Consider the following 21868-nt stretch of genomic DNA (forward strand, 5'->3'; position numbering starts at 1 on the left):
TTAAGGAATCACTTAAAGTCAGTTAAGCTGTTGCACAGAAGCCCTTAGAGAACAGTGAGATGATCACAGGTGAGACGTTACAGGCGAGATGATCACAGGTGTCACAAAGGTGAATGTCAGCAAACAAACGGTCTCCATGGAAACAGTACAATTTTACAGCTGTAAAATATCTATTACTGCTGTAAATTACTTAACTTTTTTCCGTAATACGGAAACATTTTAAGAGATTCTGTGCTACACCCTTAAATATAACTCCCTCAGCTGAGGACAAATTAAACCTTAAGTGTCAGACTTCAGTAGGAAACTTAAGGTTCTCATTGGTTCTCATTGGTTCTCAGTGGTTGTCAGGGGTTCTCAGTGGTTCTGTTGTGATGTTGGGGCATGAGCAGAACTTCAGATGTATATGAAGACTTTGTTCCTCATGCGATTATGTAACAGTGTAATAACGGCTCGTTCCTGTGTCGTGGAAGGACCATACTGCTCGGCCTGTTTTCACACGTCTGCTACATAAAGAGGTTTCGGCCCGCGGCTCTCAGTCTGGGTTTGGCTGGAACCGAAGTGTTCTGGCTCGGTTCTGGTCTCAGTGTCGGTAGCGTGAGACCGGGAGAGGAGAAAACACACAGCAGTGGATTATATAATGAGCAAATTACTCAGGACAAACATCACTTTATTTTCTATTATTTTCATATAAACTCCAAGACAAAGTGGCCCTGTAATTCACTCACACACACACACAGACACACACACACACACACACACAAACACTCACACACACACACTCACACACACACACACACTCACACACACACACACACACACACACACACACACACACACACACACACACACACACACACACACACACAGAGCGGTGCCTGGGTCTCTGCGTTGGCATCATAAAACGATTGTGGCATCTTGGTATTTTCTGGCTGCTTGTGTAACAGATCCCTCTGGGCTGTTATTCTCAGCTTCTACAATGGGTCACTTGTTGGAGACGGAGGACACACACACACACACACACACACACACACACACATTTGTTTTTTTTTTGCAGAATAATAATTTTCATCTCTTGGTTTTGCGTGTCGTTGGCATCGTGGACGCTGCCTGTGTTTACGTGCTCTGAGCTCGCTGGTGAATCAGGGAGCAGCTCTGGCTCCAGCAGCTGGATCACAGCGTCCAACACATGAAGCACACACTCACTCTAACTCTGTCAGGGTCACAGGACGGAGAACCCATCCATTAATTGATTAGTATCTATTAAAGCGAAGCGCTCCTGTACGGTGGCCCTGAGAGCTCGACTCACTGCAGCTTCAGAAAACACACACTCACACACGCACACACACACTGCAAAAAATCACAACACATGCAAATAAATTCAGTCCTGCAACACAACAGGAAGTGTTTCCAGGGAACACTAACACGTGATGAACCAGGCTAATAATAATAATAATAATAATAATAATAATAATAATAATAAACTTTACAGAAAGAAAAAAAATAGAATTAAAAACAAGAGAAAAAAAATCATAAAACAGAAGTAAGTACCATGAAAATATTGATTGATTTATTTAAAACAACAATGAGTCAGAGTCTGATGAAGACAGACGGCGACTGACGGAGACGGAGACGACTGTTGGTGTAAGTCCTCTCTCTGCCAGCAGGGGGAGACAGAAGCACCTCTGCTGAACATCCACACACACACACACACACACACACACACACACACACACACACACACACACACACACACACACACACACACACACACACACACACTCACAGATCATGTAAAAACACACAAATAAAAACAGACCTGATCATCACTGTTAGTGTTTCATTCATTCCCATATACATTTTTAATATATGTACATATATTGAATTTCTATATATGACATATATGTACTTATAGAATAAAAGCACATATGTCATGTGACATATGTCAAATCATATGGAACACATAGAAATTGGAATAATGTCATATATTGACATGTATGTCTAGCCCATACAAATATGTATGTTTATGTATGTATGCTTATATTGTAGATATAGTTCATATAAATATACTGTATATCCACCTCAAGGCCAAGAGTCTAAACACTCTTACTTAAATGAATAAGAAACACATATATAAGCATATAGATTTTTTATATATGTGTGTTGTTTTAATAAACTTATTTACTTATATAAATTAAATATATATTGTTAACATATATGGTTGCAACATGTCAACATATTTTTTATATATGTGCATATACAACTTTTATTATGGGTATTTCATGTATGTTATGAACTTATATCTTCATATATCCAGAGGGTGAATATATGATAATTATATAGGTGACATCACTCTTGATATAAGAAAGAACACACCCACAATAAACTCTGTGTATCATTTGTTTCACACACACACATACACACACACACACACACACACACACACACACACACACACACACACGCACACACACACGTGCAGTGTACAGTCAGATAGAAACAGGATAGCAGGGATTTGGCAACAAGATCACGTGTGTGTTCTGCCAAGCAGCCATGACATGATGTTATGTAACACATGAGACACACACACACACACACACACACACACACACTTGTACCAGCAGCAGCTATGAAAACATTTGCCTGTAGATTATCATCAGTTTAAACCTCACTTCCTGTTTCTGTCACTAAAAGAAGCAGCTGGAGCTGACGCTGCGTTTAAGGACACAGGGAGAACTCAGATTTCAAAACATCAGCACAGAGCAACATCTGGCTGCAACAACATAAACCACTGACAGTCCAGTCTGAAGTCAAACACACACACACACACACACACACACACACACACACACACACACACACACACACAGTTTGTTCCACTGCTCAGTGTCAGATACAGAAATACACAGGAGACAGTGTGAAGTCAGTGATGGTTCTGACACCTCCATGTGAGAGAGAGAGAGAGAGAGTGTGTGTGTGTGTGTGTGTGTGTGTGTGTGTGTGTGTGTGTGTGTGTGTGTGTGTACAGTGTGTGTTACGTGTGCGATGTGTCTGGCCGTCTGCAGTTATTCTCGTCCACAATGGTTGGTCATGTGACCGACACTGTGGCTCTATTATCAGCTCCTGTTATAAACCCTGTGTCTGTGGTCATCCACCTGCAGCTCGTCCACTGACTCCACCCGGCTGAGATGTGACAGTTCGACACCTCGTCTACAGACTGTGAAAGACTTTAGCTGCTGTAACCATGAATCAAATCACCTGCTGTGAAATGAGATTGATGACTTCTTCTTCAGACGCTTTAGACTCTTCTTAGACAATAAGGTCGAACCAGTGAAACCTCCTTCATCTGCCTCCACAGGAGTGAACACAGGAAGGAGTCACAGGTTCCATGGTGTAATGGTTAGCACTCTGGACTTTGAATCCAGCGATCCGAGTTCAAATCTCGGTGGAACCTTAGAACTTCACTTTAATAAAGAAACATATAATTAATTGTGATTGTTTGCACAATGAACTCTGGATTGAAGGAGTTACACACGGTGTAAATATCGTTTGTAACTGTTGAACATTATCACTAAAGTGTGTTGAGATACAAACACAGGTAAATAGCACCACAGAGTTGCTTTAAGGCAACATCTACACTAATACCTTTAGTTTTAGAATTCCTTTACTCCTGCTGTCCACAATACTCCGAACCTCTGAAACACACTTTCAGAAACACTGCTGCACCAATTTTATTCTGAATACTCTTGGGGTTGTGTTTTATTTTGAAACTCTGGGGTTGTGTTGTAGTTTGAGCAGAAAGTGAGACCTCTGTAAACGATGAGGTCACAGCCAGGGTCTCTCCTGATTGGCTGTCATCAGCCTGGACTACCAGTGGTGAATACAACATGATAATGAATGACAGTGTTACTGACCTTGTTGTCTTTGCAGCAGCTGCTGTTCACTTACATTCTCTGTTTTAATGCTACAACTGTCTCTGCTGTTCCTCCTTCAGAGGCTTTACTGCAGAGGAGAGAGGAGAGGTTCCTGTGGAAGAAGATCAGGGCCACGTGTGAAATGTTGTTTGTTTTTTTAGAATTCAGACTTTAAACTCAGAAATCGGACTTTTCTCTCGGTCTTCAGGTCTCTACCTGAATAAAAAAAGAAAAACATTTCACGTGGCCCTGATCTTCTTCCCCAGAATTCTGGTGGCAACTATTAAAAAAACAGAAAAACTTTTGAGAACCCTCCTGCAGCTGCAGCGTCTTTCTGTCGGCTCATTATTATCCACAGACGTTGTGTTTTTACTTGTATTCTGGGGCAAGTATGAAAACCTAACTATAACTTGAGGGATTTTAACCGACAACCCTCCAGTCAAAGCTCACCTCTCTGACCTGTAACTGACGAGACGAGGAGATTTAAATAACTCGACATCAGAGACGTTCTCAGAGTGACACATCACAGCTCCACTGATGAGAAAATATCTCTGACACAAGTGTGAAAACTCGTGGGGCATGAGGTCACTCAGTATTTATTTGTCGAGCGCTGCGAGGGGCAGGATGATGAGGCGTTTGAGGACGGCCCGTCTCTCAGGACTTCAGACCGCTGCTGCAACGAGAGGAATGTTACAAACTGGTGAAAGAGTGAAGCTGTGTTATATTTAGTCCGTCCTCTGTGGTCGTTACCTCCTTTGAAGAGGTCATGTCTGTCTGTCTGTTTGTCTAATTGTTTGTTTGTTCTGAGGTTTTCTTCCAGGAGCACAAAGACTGATGGAGGTTCTCCGTCTCAAAGAGTTTAACTCAGATTTACAGCGAGCTCCTGCTTTCACACACAACTGAGGTGTGTGTCTTTGTAAACTTTGTCCAGTAAGGTCAGTTAGCCACAGGTGAGCTCCATCCAGGACTTTCTGTTCAAACTGTCAACAGATTGAGAATGATGTGATTACTCATTGTTCATGGTGTTCTCACTGTTTACCTAAAGACGGAGGCGTGGTGGACAAGTGGGAAGGCGTTGGTCTTGTAAACCAAAGGTCATGGGGCAGCTCATCCATCACCATCGTGTTTAACGTCATGACACTGTAGGTGGTTTGTTGGAGCTACACTGACATCTGGTGGTTCAAACACAGCACTACGTTTCCTTTACATCGACTCTACTGAAGCAGTTCTGAGGGATTTCTTCTTCACTTGACTTTTCCTTTTTTTAATTTAATTCCAGGAAATTTCAGAAGGAAATTCAGTGATATTTACGCAGCATATTTGACAGCTGTAGTTAGTGGTTACATAGGAAACGTACAATGTGAACACTGGATTGTTATAGATTAAAATACCCACAGACACAGCTGGATTAACCTGCTGATTAACCCAGGACAAACACTTGTATTTCAGTCTCTTATGATGGAATAAGACTCGGCCCAGGTTTGAGTCACTTAGTTAAACACAAGTTCATTAAAAACTACAAGATTATTTACAGTATGTACGTGATGGACACAATATAAACTGAAATAATTTAAGTTTAAGGGCCTTTTACGTATTAATATTACAGAAACCACCAGAGTTAATGTTGTTTTTTATTTTCAAATTTCAGGTATATTTTTACTTTAAATAAAGTTATGACTGTTTAGTTTAAACTTAGTTGTTTATGGTTGTTTTCATGAACAGAAAATTAGTTTCTAAATCAAATTGTGACTCATATAAACTTAATCATATAAATCTAATGCTAAATGCTAAACGAATCAGCATTAGACAGAAAAGTTAATTGATTGTAATTAACATGAACAAACTGTTTAAATTTGTTAATTTTCACAGAAGATTTTGAAGCACATTCTTTTTCAAATTTACCTTTTTTATTCAAGTTTACCAAAATCCAAATGAAAACAGGTGTTTACACACCTGAGAATGATGTCACTACAAAAATATATAAAAAAATGAAACTAAAACCAACAGGAACTAAAAGACCTTTCCAGATATTCACAGGTCGGGAGTTCAGAGAAACTGAGTTTAACTGTGAACCAACAGAAGTTTCACTGGAGGAAATGAACAATCACATTAAACGTCAGCGTCATTCTTTAAATACAGGAGTTTAAACAGTTAATGAAACCATGATGAGACGTTAGAAACACTGGGATTAAACTGTAAAGACATTATTTCAATAACTAAAGCTGTGGGATTCATTGGCCACTGAACTGAGCAAAAGAAACATCCTGAGAAACTGAACTCACGGTGAAATCCCCGAAACACCAAGATCTGTTCATAATACCATCAAATAAAAAAAGGATTAAAGGTCTTCTCAGTCCAAAACAAACAAACATCCTCTTCCTGTTTCTGACAGAGGTCGTGTTGATGACAGTCGTCATAGCAGCACCAGCCCCTCCCTCAAGGTTAGAGGCTTCCCAGCTGTTACCAACGCACCAGGAAGTGGTTGGGGTTAGCCCACCCTGAGAGGCGGAGCTACGAGGACGACGCCGTCGCCTCTGACAAACAGCATGGGGATGTTCCTCTTGGTCGACTGAAGGGACACGAAAACAATATTAATACTTTTATTTAACAATTTTACTCAAATTATATTTTTAAAGTTCTTTAACTTTGAAAAACAATATTTCAGACAGATACAAAAATATATAATTTACACACACGATTCCAAAAAATAGGAATTTTAAATACTTTGAACACTGCGTAGAGCGGCAGCTGAACGAACACTGATTAACACCTACTCTGTATTTTACCTGGCAGCTGGACAGATCAATAAATATCATCTAATTGCAGACGGTCTACATCAGTATCAATATCAGGATCAGCATCAGTGGTGACGTCAGCTGATAAGGAGGTGTCATGTCATTTAGAAACAGTGTGTTTACACAGTTTGTCCACCAGAGAGCGCTGACAGGACGTTTACCTGCTCTGCTCAGTGTGTGTGTGAAACTCATGGACTTCTTCTTGTGTTGTGGTGTTTCATCGTCTCCTCTGTGATTAGACAACACACCCACAACTACAACTACAAGAGTCTGAACCCTCAGAGCCTGTGTGTGTGTGTGTGTGTGTGTGTGTGTGTGTGTGTGTGTGTGTGTGTCTGCAGTGTTGCATGAGAGGAGAACAGCTCAATGTTGTACCTTGTAGAGTTCTTCATACGTCTCCTCGTCAATCTCCACCGTCGTCACCGTCTCCTCCACGTCTCCCAGGATCATGTTCAGGTGCTGATCATACGCCTGAAACAAACACAAGCACAGGTATGAAATCAGAGAACACACACACACACACACACACACACACACACACACACACACACACACGTTAGAAAGAGAGAAAACCAGAAATACACCACAGGAAACAAAACTGATTTTTATAAGAAAGTCTCTGGAGGCTGAGCTGACTGATCCAGACTCCTGGTTTCAGAGATGAGCGGTGTAGGGAGACTGTGTGTGTGTGTGTGTGTGTGTGTGTGTGTGTGTGTGTGTCTTACGTGCAGTCGGCCGCGGAGCTCCCTGTCGTTCCTCATCTTGACGTAGATCCGTTCATCTAGACTGAGTCTGATCAGGTCCAGTGGCTCCTCCACTGTGTTGGTGGTCGGTTGCTGCAGCACATGTAGAGAACGCAGGTTAAAGACACACAGATATCAGAGTAAACTCAGTGTTGGAGGTTAGGATTTATTTTTCTGATGATGAAAACACAGAAGGTCACTGTTTCAAAAATACTTCTTTAGACATGTGAATAAAGAAATATTCAAACATTAAAGTTTCCTGATCCAAGCATCGTGCTGCTTTTGAGATGAAAGTTTAAAAAACTTGATTGTTTATGAAAATACAAAAAATAACAGAAAGTAAAATCAATACATTCAAAAAGTACAAGAGTTGAAAGAATATAGTTGATTAATCAATTGGCAGAAAAATAGTTATTATAATGATAATTATAATCATTTCAGTCAAAGACAAAATAGTGACTAATGTTTCCTGCCTCTCAAATGTGAGTTTTCTTTCTTTAATATCTTAGTGAGCTGAACATCTTTGTGTCAGTCAGACTATACAAGACTTTTATAAGACGTCACCTTCGTCTGTGTGAAGCTCTGGTTGACTTTTCATAGAATAAACTATTCCTAAAGGAAAACTGATTAATCAATAACGAAATAAAGGACATATGTCGTGTCTGGCTACCATCTATGTTTGATTAGAACATAGAGGTTTTTCATTAATACAGTCTCTCATGGTTTTTCAAATACTTTTAAAACAGAGGGAAGTTGAACGGTCCTGACGGGTTTTCATAAATCACCATTAAGGGATTCATCTCCCAGAGAAACAGATGAGCAGCTCAGTGACTAACTGAAATGTTTGGTGCTAAACTTTAAAATGTTTTAACTTATTCAAACCTAAAGCTTCAGCGCCATGTTGCCTTAAGTTTAGGGAGTCAGGTGTTCTGTGGGTTTTGTGTTGCAGAAAAGTCTTAGTTCATTTCCTGGTGGATATAGCATCATGTTATTTAAACTTAGCTAACGTAGCGTCATGTTACTTAAACTTAGCTAATGTAGCACCATGTTCTTTAAACGTAGCTAATGTAGCATCTAGTTATTTAAACTTAGCTAATGTAGCATCATGTTATTTAAACGTAGCTAATGTAGCATCAAGTTATTTAAACTTAGCAAACGTAGCATCAAGTTACTTAAACGTAGCTAATGTAGCATCAAGTTATTTAAACTTAGCAAACGTAGCATCAAGTTACTTAAACGTAGCTAATGTAGCATCATGTTACTTAAACGTAGCTAATGTAGCATCAAGTTATTTAAACTTAGCAAACATAGCGTCATGTTATTTAAACTTAGCAAACGTAGCATCAAGTTACTTAAACGTAGCTAATGTAGCATCATGTTACTTAAACGTAGCTAACGTAGCATCAAGTTATTTAAACTTAGCAAACGTAGCATCAAGTTACTTAAACTTTGCTAATGTAGCACCATGTTCTTTAAACGTAGCTAATGTAGCACCATGTTGTTTAAACTTAGTTAATGTAGCATCATGTTAAGCACAGAGCAGCTCAGCTAATCAAATTTATTTAGGACACTGACTCAGACCAAATGAATCCAAACTGACAGTAGGAGTCAGACTGAGAGGAGATGGAGCTTAAATTAAGTTTAACACACTGTGTTTCATTCATTTAATCCGTGAACAGTTACGTTCCTAACCGATTAACGTTCAGTCTGATTCAATGAAAACTTAACTCGTTGCGTAGTTAAACCAATTGTACAGTGACCAACACACTGACAGGTCTGAGCTTCCTTTAATTAACAGTTTAAACTGGATTTGACCTGACCTCAGACCAGTCAACAAACACGTTTTGTCATTTTGAACCTAGCATCACCGGCTAGCCGAGCTAATTTAGCTAGCTTGTCTGTCAGGCCGCTGCTGGCTGTTTCCACAGCAACAACACGCACAGTGACACAATAATCACAGTCACATATGTACGACAGGTAAACTGTGTTTTGACGTCATTTCTGGATCATTATTTACACGCTGAGCTGAGAAAACAACAGCAGAACTGAACACAGCGGCACCAACCTGCTCCACTTCGTCCGCCATGATTTTTGAGTCTGCGTCATGCAGTCTGAGCCGTGCGGGGGTTGCCAGGTCCGGAGTAAACACGCGTTTTCTCAGCGTGTGTTCATATGATTTATATGTACTGAAAGCAATATGCAAAGAAAGACTGCTCATTAATCACATTTTCTGTGCTAATCTACTGAAACAGTTTAGACATTTTAAGTTAAAAATATATATATATATTTATATATATATATTTTTTTCTTATTGTATTACTTCATGATCTGCAGTTGCAAACAAAATTGTAGGCATCCAACAAGAAGAAAAAGTAAAACAAAAGTTTGTTAAGTTTACTTAAAATGTTCTTTCAACTCAAAAATGCAACTAAGCAACTAAAGTTAACTTTCTCTTTTTAAGTTTATCCTACTTAAGTATAAAGGATGAGTGCTTCTTTCATCCCTTCACTCTACCTGATATGTGCTGGAGGAGGAGGATGAAATGCAAACCTGGCAACCCGCTACGTGAAGATAAGCAGTACCACTCTCCTCCTCCTCCTCTCCGTTCATTTTCCAGACCTTTCCATCTTCCACACGGCGCAGGAAACGGTCCAACAGTCCAGCGGTAAGTTTGATTTTACCTCAAACTTTAATATTTTTCTGATAAGTCAGATTGATTTTCCCGCCGGCGCGGACCGAGGCCTAAGTCTCGCGGTCTGTTGTCGTGTTTCGAGCGACAACTGTCAAGTTTACAGTGTCAACTGCGCAGTGAGAGAATCGAGTTACAAGGTCAGCGGCTGAGAGAGAGCAGGTTAAAACAATAAGAGTCTGCAGCAAATACAGTAATAACTTATAATAATTATGATATAATATTATAATATGATGGTGCATCTGCTGTTGTTCTCTGTGATGGTCGATAAACACGCACAGAGTTAGGTTCAAACTGCAACTTTAGTCAATACAAATAAAAATATATACAAAATCAAAAGAGTTTATTGATTTATTTCGTCATATTTCCAGTATATGTGAAGTTATTGATCAATATATTTCTCTGTATCAGTGGGTTTATGTGACTGTCCTCTCCCTGTTTGTGCCACGTGTCCTTCTGCAGGTTGCACAGTTGGATTAAAGAACAAACTGAGCCTCAAAGTTTTACGTTTCTGAAGCTTTTTAGTGAAAAACATTGAACTCAAACCACATTTTAATTGGAGATAAAGCGATTAATCAATTATTTAATCAGCTAAATATTCGGCAGCTACTTTGATTAGTGATTAATTGTGGAAATAATGGAAAAAATACAACAATTTCTCCGTTCCAGCTTCTTAAATGGCGGATTTTCTTACTGTCTTTGACAGGAGTGAAAGAAAAGTGAATGTAATATAATCAGCTTGGGTTCATTTTAATATGTTATTTGTTATAAGTGTGAAGTCTGTTGTTTTTTTCTTTTCCAAAGCGTATTTATTAAGTTTTGTTCTTTTTATTTAACTAAAAATAACAACAACAACAACAACAAAGAGCTCAGCTACACAATGAGCTTTAATACTAATGACATATGGTGAAGAAAAAAAATATATAAATAAATAAATAATAATGAAAACATATTAAAACAACACTTTTGCCCCTCCCTTTCCTTAAGTAGAAATAAAAACTGAAATATGAAAAGGAAAAAAACGAGGTGACAAACAGACGTTACAATTAATGAAATGAATTAATCTTAATTACAGGCCACAACAGGTGTGCTTCCTGATTAGTCAAGAATAACAGTTGAAAGTTTGGAGGCCACTGGACAGTCTGTTGTTTTTAATCATCTGAACATAAAAACCTTCTTATTGTTGATTTACATTGTGTGTTTATACTTTTTTTTTTTTTTTACATATGTTTATTAAACGTCATGTGACTCCACAGATAATACAGAATAAATGTGTGTTTTCATTTAATTTCACAATCATTCACTCTTTTAATTTGTTGTTTTTCTTTGTTGTTTATTTGTTTAGTACATGTATGAGTGTGTGTGTGTGTGTGTGTGTGTGTGTGTGTGTGTGTGTGTGTGTGCGCCTCCTCTCCTAGTCCAGCCCAGTGCTCCATACTGGGTGTGTGTGTTCAGGCAGAGGAGGCAGAGCAGAGCAGTGGAGTGACCCATTCCACCCTCAGCTGCAGCGTGGCTCTGAGGTGGAAGACATCCCTGCTACAACTAACTCACTACAGCCGCTGTCACTATGACAACAGTCACTATGAAAACAGTCACACTCAGAGAGACCTGGTCTGTCCTGGTCTGAGGTTTCACATGTGTGTGGGAGATGGTGTGTTAATTCTACGACTGTCAGGGTGACAATAATGATAATATCTCCATCCATCTTCTCTCTCTCTCTCTCTCTCTCTCTCTCTCTCTCTCTCTCTCTCTCTCTCTCTCTGCTCCATCATCACATCCTGCAGCTCCGGCGACCGTCCACCAGATGGCGCCGATAGCAGGAAGACAGAAGCTGATGTCACTGTTCACCTGAGTGGATCAGTTTGTATCATTGACTGTAATAAACATTGGCTGAGAGGTTGTGTGTTGTTTATTATTTTATTTACTTTTATTTAAAAATGTCTGAACTTGATGCAACAGACGAATAAAGTCGGATTGTTTCAGGTTAACTCGTGTGTCTAAGGTTTGTCCGTCTGCTGGTGGACGATGATCAAAAACAGCTGAAATAACTAGAATGACTTCCTCATGTTGTTTCCTCCATCAACCAGGAAACATGGTCGCAGTCTCTCCTCTGAGTTACACACCAGAACATTATGATGTCACAGTGAAGTTGACCTTTGAACCTTCATTTTATCCTTATAAAGATTTGGGTTGAACTGTGTCATAATTAGTGGATGAATTCCTGAGTTATGGCCATAGATGTGTTTTGTGAGGTCACCGTGACCTCGACCTTTGACCTTTGTCCATCAAATCATCCCTGAGTCCCAGTGATTATTTGTGACAAATTTGAAGAAGTTCTTTCCCCTGAGGTTAATCTAGAACTATAAGAGCCCCGTTTCCATGGCAACAGTGCTCAGCAGGTGTTATCGGCTGTTACCATGGAAACATGGCTGTTAGCTCTCAGTTCAGTGATGCTGTCCTGCTGATCAATGGCACCAAAGGACCAAAAAAAAGTTTTTAGAGACTCTTACCTGTTGTTGTTTTCATTTTTTAAAGAATTAAAAATCTAAATTTGACATCTGCAAAATCTTCTTCATCTGAATTTGGAATGAAAAGAAGAGCTTAAAAACAACAAACATGGCCGACAGAGTAACTTCACTTCTCATCATCAGCTCCACAGTGTGTGTCTCAGCTCAGCAGGTGAGACACTGAAGGTGATGAGATAAAAACCCGGATGAGGAAACGTTCAGGATTTCATATTAAACTGAGGGTGGAGACAAACTGACCTCAGATACCGAGCTACAAAATTCATCTGTCAGTAGCTGAGTGGAGACAAAATAAGATGTTCGATAATTAATTATCATTAATTCAGATGCACATATGAAAACATTAAAATTAAAACTATATAATGTCACTAAAGTGGCAAATAAAATCCCTTTCCTTTGATCTCGCTCTCTGATCCATCAGAAAAAAATAAAAGGAAAGAAAAAGAAGAAAATAAAAAAACCTGGGAACAGACTCAGCGTGAAGCCGTGTTCAGTAGCTGCTGGTAAAATGTGATTTTCACAACTGCACCAGGAACCAGACATTTATTTTGAAATGCTGAAGGTTGACTGTTGCAGTTTCCTCCTCGGCCACAGGAGGTCAGTGTTGGACCAGGAAGACACAGGCGTCCTCTCCCCGTCCTGTCGTCCCAACAACATAAAGATGTTGCCCTCAATTAAAGAGCCACCCAAATTAAAAACCATTGATTCGACACGTCTGTTATGTTTTATGTTTTATGGTTTATCTTCTCTGCCACTTCCTGTTTATCGTGTTTTTTCACCGATATAGTAAAAAAAGAAGATCATTGATCGACTGAAAGGAAAAAAAATTGAACTATAAAAATACATTTAAATGTCTCATGTTATTTCACTGAAGGAAATTTTAAAATCAAATGTAGTGCAATAGTGAATTAAATTTTGAGAGAGAGGTGAGGTCAAACATGACAGAGGTCAAAGGTCAGAAATCACTATTTTATATAACATTATCATATATAATCAGTATTATTATGTAATATAATAGGTATATACATTTATTATAATATATTTATATATTTTAAATCATATTATAATCATTATTTAAATTATACATTGTTGTAATGTCACTACACTATTATCATATTGTTTTATACAATTTTATATTATTATTACATTTTGTATATATATATATATATATATATGTATATATGTATATACATATATATATATATATATATGTATATATATTATGATATCCATTAATTTCATGTCACACCTGTTTTTGTTTCGTTATGTTGCCAATAAAAGCATGAAATAAAATAAATGTGCATTTTTAAATGTTTAAGCATTAACTGGTAAACCTAAATGTTTTCTATAAATCTCTCTCCCTATATTTAAATCTATATCTATAGGCTGATTGATGGTGACGTCATCAGTTCATCCCACAGGTGTTGACCTGGACGGAGGTCAGAGGTCAGAGGTCACGGCTCTACTATTCTACGTGGAGCTTTGGGAGGATACACCTTCAACAGACTGATGGAAACACTGTAATCTGAAATATTCAGATATATAATTAAGATTTGAAATGAGCGACAAAACATATAGAGAAATATGAAAATAATAATAATTATAATTATAATAATATGCACTCTCTGCACTCACCTGAACGACAAGTCATATATTAATTAAGTTTGATTTGATTAAAGGAAGTTCATTAGTTACAGCGCCAGTTATTTAATCATGTGTTTGAATATGTGTTGACCTTTGACCTTACAGTGTGAAGAGGACGGGAGAGGAGGGGTCACAGTTACAGGAGTGTAAACCAGCTGCAGCTGTCCAGACCTGTCACCCTGCAAACACACACACACACACACACACACACAACACACACACACACACACAGACTCTTAAATAGATTCACACCAAGTCACCAGCGCCGCTCATCTGCATTGTTTCATAAAGATTAATAATCCTGATGCATCAACATGAAGAACATGTTCAGTGTGTGTGTGTGTGTGTGTGTGTGTGTGTGTGTGTGTGTGTGTGTGTGTGTGTGTGTGTGTGTTGTTCTCAGACAAACATCATCTTCACAGATATATAATAAAGTGTGTTTACATGAAATACTTTCAGTTATTGAACTTCCTGACGTTAAAGTGAGGAACTGTTGACCTTCGCTCTACGACCTTTAATGTTCCTGGTTAATAAATGAGTTTAGCAGAGAGACTTCTGGGAGGTCGAGTCAGAGGGTTTATAACATTTAATTATGTCCCATCAGTCACTTTGTCACATTAGGTGCTTTATGTTTTTAAAGGACGTCAGGTCACTTGCAGTTTTGCCACAAAGCAGCTTCTCGTCCCGGAGACTGATGGTGGAAATGATTTAACGTGATGTCAGTGAACTGCACACGGTCAGTCCAATCATCAGACCAGGGACGATTCACCTGCAGTGACCATTAGTGATGATGATGATGTCATAATGTCATGATGATGTAATGATGATGTCATGATTACCTCCGACAAGCAGGTTTTATTTGTTTGTTTGTTTGTCGGCAGGATTACATTAAATCTACTGAGCCCATTTGATGGAGGGAGGGGTTCTGAACCAGGGAAGAGCTCATTAAATTTTCAGGTGGATCATGTAATAAGATTTTATTTCTCCGCGCCGGCGACAGTCAGAGCGGCGGCCATTTTGTTTTCAGGTTGTCCATCTTATTTTCGTAGACACATTATCTCTCACCTGGACTCAAGGGTGAACTGATTAGATGTTGGGGGCCAAAAGGTCGAAGGTCAAGTTCAGTGTGACCTCACAAAACACTTTTTAGCCATAACTCAAGACTTCACAGCAATTATGACAAAATTTCATACGAATGGTTCATATTTTCTTCTTTTTCTTCAGTTTCTGAAAACTTTATTGTATTACTGTAGATTTGGTTCTAAATTGACTAAACTGCCATTATTTCTTTCAATCTACATGAAAAACCAAAACTAAAGACTAAAACATGAGATACTAAAACTCAACAGGATTTTTATAATTCAGAAAAAAACCTTGATTGTGACCTTCAAAATCCAATTTTGTTCAACTTTGATATCTATCTATCTATCTATCTATCTATCTATCTATCTATCTATCTATCTATCTATCTATCTATCTATCTATCTATCTATCTATCTATCTATCTATCTATCTATCTATCTATCCATCTATCTATCTATCTATCATCTATCTATCTATCTATCTATCTATCTATCTATCTATCTATCTATCTATCTATCTATCTATCTATCTATCTATCTATCTATCTATCCATCTATCTATCTATCATCTATCTATCTATCTATCTATCTATCTATCTATCTATCTATCTATCTATCTAATCTATCTATCTATCCATCCATCCATCCATCCATCTATCTATCTATCCATCCATCCATCATCCATCCATCCATCCATCCTCCATCCATCCATCTATCTATCTATCTATCTATCTATCTATCTATCTATCTATCTATCTATCTATCTATCTATCTATCTATCTATCTAATCTATCTATCTATCTATCTATCTATCATCTATCTATCTATCTATCTATCTATCTATCTATCTATCTATCTATCTATCTATCTATCTATCTATCTATCTGTCTATCTATCTATCTATCTATCTATCTATCTGTCTATCTATCTATCTATCTATCTATCTATCTGTCTATCTATCTATCTATCTATCTATCTATATATCTATCTATCTATCTATCTATCTATCTATCTATCTACATCCATCCATCAGTTTTAAACACATCGGAGTTCGACAGCAGAAGATTGAAGTCCAGACGAATGTCGTTAAAAACATGGCAGCCCCTGAGCACCACTTCCTGTTGGCAGCTTCGCCCTCGTCTAAAAATAAGGAGGAAGGAATAAGTGACGGAGACGATGTTGTTATTGTCTGAACAGAGTCAGAGCCGAACGTCAGTCTGTTCTCCTGCTGCAAACAGAAAAAAGACTATTCACTCTTTATTTTTATATTGTTTTTTTAATATAAGTTGCTGTTTATGTGTCTCATGTCGCCTGAACTGTTTCCACAAAAATGAAAAGGCAAATGCTGAAACTAAAAATATGAGCTGATGGAAAACATGATTATGACATATGATATTTAGCAGTTACAGTTCAGTTGCACAGAAATTAAATTTTACTCCACACTAGTTTAAAAGGTGAGATTTATGTCTCTGCATCTAAAAATACTGAGTCAGGGGGAGGAGGGGCCAAGAGATGAAAGTGGAAAAGAAGGAGTGAGGGGTGTAGATGAAGAATAATTAATCGGGGGACGTGAGTGATGAAGAGCGCACCTGTGAGGTCGCTCTGACCCGAGAATAGACCCACACTCGTTAAAATGTCATTCAGGCCTTTACATTAGGCCTTTACTGACAGCCTGATTTATATGGATTTAATTATGGATGAAGCCAAAGTCAATGGAGCAGATTGAAGTACAGATGATTTTACACGTGCACATATTAACATACGTGCACTGTCAGAAATACACAGAGGTACACTTCCAATGAGCTGCAGTAGCTTTTTCTACAGGATCTATTTACAACAGGCAGAGGACGACACATCTACTCGTTATTATTATGCTTATTAAGATGCCTTAAAGTCCCATACAATGTTCAGCATCTTCCTATTGATTGAATTTAATTATATTTTTATGAATTTGTAATAATTTTTATCAGGTCTTCCTCAAAGAAGAGACTTTATTCACAGCTGTTATTTCAACACTGTCTTCAGTCTATATAATAATAATATATGATAATAATGATAATAGAATTAAGAATAATAATAATGAAATAAATAATAATAATAATAAATTATTATCAAAAATAATAAAATTGTTATTAATAATAATAATAATAATAATAATATTAATAATGCTGGTTTTTCATACAAGAAAGGCAGAACCAAGTGCTTTACAACAAAGAATTACAGGCACCAAGTTCATCATGAAAAGAAATAAATGAAAATAAAAACCTGTTAAAAACTTTAATGTAAAATGAGATTTAATAAAACTAAAATAACATAAAGGAAAAAAGAAAGAAAATAATTGATAATTAAAATAAGTTAAAAGTGGTAAGAAACCTGAACGGCACCACAGCTCGGAGGCAAACAGCTCTACAGAACATCTTTTTCCCGACAGACTCAAACGCACCACAGGTATTTATATCACTCAGGATATTTCCAGGTGGAGAACAAACATAGAGCGAAAAGAGAAAGAGAGGGAACACTGGACTGAGAGTCATCCACAGACTGTAAACAAAGATGGATGTCACCTCTGTGACGTCACCCACAGGTTTCTAAAGCTCAGAGTGAGCTTCTCCGCTGTCGCCATCTTGGCAGTGTCTGACTCCGCCCCCTAACTCCCACAAATATGGGCAAAGAGGAGGGGTTAGTCAGTTGTTATGTTTCGTGTTTCAGTCTGGAGGTTGATGCTTAGTCTCAACATGTATCGTTTGCTTTACAAAAATGGTCAGCAGCAAGTATGTAGGAATTGTGGGTAATGGCACCTTAAAGGTGGCTAGCAGAGCTACGAGCAGCTAACACACCTGTCTGTTCAAATGTCTCCATCTTTGATGTAATGATGATGTCATGATGATGATGTCACGATGATGTCTGATGATGTCATGACGATGTAATGATAGTCATAATGATGTAATGATGATGTCATGATGATGTAATAATGATGTCATAATGTCATGATGATATAATGATGATATAATGATGATGTCATGTAGACGTCATAATGTCATGATGATGTCATGATGATGTCATGATGATGTCATGATGATGTCATGCTGATGTCATGATGATGTCATGATAATGTCATGATGATGTCATGATGATGTCATGATGATGTCATGATGTGCAGTAATTGATGCTTCCTTGTCAGTGTTTGCAGCATCATGCTTAGTGTTTTGGTGGAACACGTTACGAACGCTGCAGCTTTTGTCGGATGTCTTTAGATTTTTATTTTTGCCGGTGGAGAACAGAGAGCGAGGACGGAGAAGTGGGACGGCGGCAGATCAGAGCGTGAAGCTCGGCTCACGGCAGCGGCGCCAGGCGAGAGGCAGCTGGAGACAGAAATAAACCTGACAGGCGCTCTTTAGTTCTGCTCTCCTCGCTCTGTTCCCGCTCAACTGTGAATATGACACAGCTGAGTCACACAGCGACGCTTGTGTGTGTATGTGTGTGTGTGTGTGTGTGTTTGTATGTGTATGTGTGTGTGTGTGTGTGTGTGTGTGTGTGTGTGTGTGTGTGTGTGTGTGTGTGTGTGTCAGCAGAGAAACCTAATAGGATCAGTCAACTTCAATCTTCTGTTTCCATAATACACCAACGCACCTACATACATCTCCCCTTTGAAGTGTGTGTGTGTGTGTGTGTGTGTGTATGTGTGTGTGTGTGTGTGTGTGTGTGTGTGTGTGTGTGTGTTTCCTGCTATAGGCTGAGTAAAGCGGATTATAGCGGTTTACCATCTCACGATTGTCGTGTCCAATATGATCAAACCTCTGATTGAACAATAACGACTCTGCGTCATGTGACACGTTGATTCATCTGTTATTAATTTCTTCAGTTTCATACCAATACTTCTGTTCTATTCAATTAATTTCCCATCATTCTCCTCTTCCTGTTTCTCTTCTCCCTCCATTATTTTCTTCCTGTACACTCGTTAAAAGGAACATTTATTTTTGGATTTTTATTCCTCCATTTTGTTTTCAGTCCGTCCGCCTCGTTCTTGTGGAAACAATATTTCAGTGACACCTCACAAAACTCTTTTTAACCACAACCTTCACACAGCAGTGAAGATTTTATAATATTTTATCTGACCCTGGATAAACTTGGATGTAACCTGGAACTAGTCTGAGCGGCGGAGGGATACGACCACGAAGAGGTGGTTCTAGTTCTCTATATCTTTTCTTCATCTTTATACATCAGCCATTATTTCTCCACAGTCTGCTCTCTGAAGAACATGTCGCTGTCTCTCCTCACCCCTCTACGTTTCTGTAACATGGTGAAAAGCAGTAGTTTAATGTTGTGTTATGATCGATGTGATCTGTAGCTACACATTAAAAACCAACATCAATATTTGAAACAGACGTAAATAACAGGAACTGGAACCTGAGGAGCTGCTGCAAAGAAACAACAGTTACCTGCTCGCTGCTGTTTTATTACTGTGTTCTTCTTCTTCTTATTATTATTGTTATTATTATCATCATCATTATTATCATCATTATTACTCCAGGCTCTGATTTTATTCTGTTCAGTCACGTGTTTAGAGACTTTTAGTGGAGCAGAAGAAGAAGAAGAAGAAGAACTGGAGACGATTCAACAGCATGAGGCTATTTTTTGTCTTTCAGTGCAGATAATTACTACCTACAGAGACTCTGCAGATGTGTGTGTGTGTGTGTGTGTGTGTGTGTGTGTGTGTGTGTGTGTGTGTGGAGATAATTCAGGAAGTGCTGCTGTGACACACGATCCAAAAACCCTGATCTGAAGCATCTTAGTGAAACCACCATCAACCCTCTGATACGACTCACAGGAGCGTCTCCTGAATTAGCGCCTCCCTGCGGCGGCAGCGTGCCGGACCGTGGTTGTCATGGTTACAATAATAAACATGCAGAATGTCCCGACTTTTTCCCCGTGGTTACTATAATAATGGTCATGGCTCGTTAGGTTCAGGAAAAGATGGTGATTTGGGTTAAAATAAGTAATTTCCTCAACATTAGACGATCTTTGTTGCCATGGTTACACCATAAAGTGCTGGTTTCACACGGGAATCGAACACACCGCTCTCCTGTGTCACATTCATCCACCAGACTCTGTCTCTCTTTATACTACATCACCGGAACTTCTCCCCTTCGCTCCTGTCATCATCACTACGACCACTATATGTCGCCTAGCAACAAAACCTAACTATGATGTCATAACAACCTGCTGCACAGACGACCTGCGGGCTCGTTTGTTTAAAGTAAAGTTACTAAAACTTCCTGAATCCTCACGTCTGTGTCAGAAACACCTTCATCTTAAAACCTGAACTCGTTAAACGTTATCTGGCGTTTCAGAGTTTCCCCAACGTCCTGTTTCTCTCCGCGGCGACACAAACACACTAACACACTTTTCTTCTTGTTGAATTATAAAGTGCCGTTTCCTCTCCTCTGTCTGTCTCTCTCTCCACCTCTCTTCTCGCTCCTGCTGTTGTGATTACAGTGGAAATGAGTCTGCATCCTTCTAATGGAGATTAATAAACTGATATTAAAAACAGTATTGCCGTCATTTATCACTTTTCTGTTTCCCTCTTTCTCTTTTCTCTCTTCATCTGTTTCCACTGCGATTCCCAGGCCGATCAGTGAGTCTGACAACACACTGTTGTATCAGGCTTACAGTAAGTGCAGCGCCGCAGTCATATCCAAACCCATTAGATAATGGAGCTAATACAGTGATGGAGCAGATAACGCCGTCCTCAGCTCAACTTCCTCTACATGACGTTGGAATCTATAGATTTGATTCATTTCCTGGACGGAAACTCTTCATCACTTTTAATTGGCTAGGAAGCATCAACAATATTTCACTGTTATTACAACAATTTAAAACATCTTACATCTTTTACAGGAATCAGTAAAGAGCAGGAAAGACTGTGAACTCATCGTCTTCACACAGTGTCTGAACCAGAACAGACGCAGGACACACCCAGGAGAGAGGAGCTGTGTTACGGACTAGAGTCACCTCCTCGTGGTCGTATCCCTCCGCCACTCAAACTAGTTCCAGGTCACATCCCTGATTATCCAGAGTCACAGAAAATATGAACCATTTGTGATCATTTTGATAATTTAATCTTGAGTAATGGCTAGTAAATGTCCTGTGAGGTCACCGTGACCTTGACCTTTGACCTTTGACCGCCAAAATCTAATCAGGTCATCCTTAAGTCCAAGTGAACATTTTTAGCATATTTGAAGAAACTCCCTCCAGGCGGTACAGAGATATTGTGAGGTCACCGTGACCTTGACCTTTGACCTTAGAAGTTAAGCCACCAAAATCAAATCAGTTCGTTCTTGAGTCCAAGTGAATGTTTGTGCCAAATTTGAAGGGATTCTCAAGTTAATGCGTTCACAAGCACAAAATCATGTGTTTTGAGGTCACCGTGACCTTGACCTTTGACCTTTGACTACCAAAATCTGATCAGTTCTTTCTTG

The 21868-nt window shown here is 38.8% G+C and overlaps 1 protein-coding gene, 1 long non-coding RNA gene and 1 other non-coding gene across 3 annotated transcripts; 2 read left to right on the plus strand and 1 right to left on the minus strand.

The window, feature by feature from the left end:
• The first annotated feature begins 3379 nt into the window (after positions 1-3379).
• On the plus strand, positions 3380-3451 carry trnaq-uug (transfer RNA glutamine (anticodon UUG)). Its single transcript has one exon. It is a non-coding gene; the product is annotated as a tRNA-Gln (tRNA).
• Positions 3452-5796: 2345 nt separating this feature from the next.
• On the minus strand, positions 5797-9648 carry lsm3 (LSM3 homolog, U6 small nuclear RNA and mRNA degradation associated). The gene is made up of 4 exons (XM_056365135.1): positions 9515-9648; positions 7432-7542; positions 7082-7177; positions 5797-6480 (listed from the first exon to the last, which is right to left on the minus strand). Exons 1-4 carry the CDS (start codon positions 9533-9535, stop codon positions 6400-6402), a joined length of 309 nt encoding a protein of 102 aa, XP_056221110.1. The 5' UTR covers positions 9536-9648; the 3' UTR covers positions 5797-6399.
• Positions 9649-9969: 321 nt separating this feature from the next.
• On the plus strand, positions 9970-12126 carry LOC130161736 (uncharacterized). Its single transcript, XR_008826193.1, has 2 exons — positions 9970-10114; positions 11484-12126. It is a non-coding gene; the product is annotated as an uncharacterized LOC130161736 (long non-coding RNA).
• Positions 12127-21868: the final 9742 nt, after the last annotated feature.

Source organism: Seriola aureovittata, chromosome 2 (genome assembly GCF_021018895.1).
Source record: "Seriola aureovittata isolate HTS-2021-v1 ecotype China chromosome 2, ASM2101889v1, whole genome shotgun sequence".
Taxonomy (NCBI): domain Eukaryota; kingdom Metazoa; phylum Chordata; class Actinopteri; order Carangiformes; family Carangidae; genus Seriola; species Seriola aureovittata.

Coding starts and splice junctions, on each gene's coding strand:
- lsm3 (XM_056365135.1), bottom strand. CDS start 9,535: ATGGCGGACGAAGTGGAGCAG. Junction 7,178..7,431: donor AGCTCCGCGGCCGACTGCAC/GTAAGACACACA, acceptor TGTTTGTTTCAG/GCGTATGATCAGCACCTGAA. Junction 6,481..7,081: donor CGTATGAAGAACTCTACAAG/GTACAACATTGA, acceptor GTGTCCCTTCAG/TCGACCAAGAGGAACATCCC.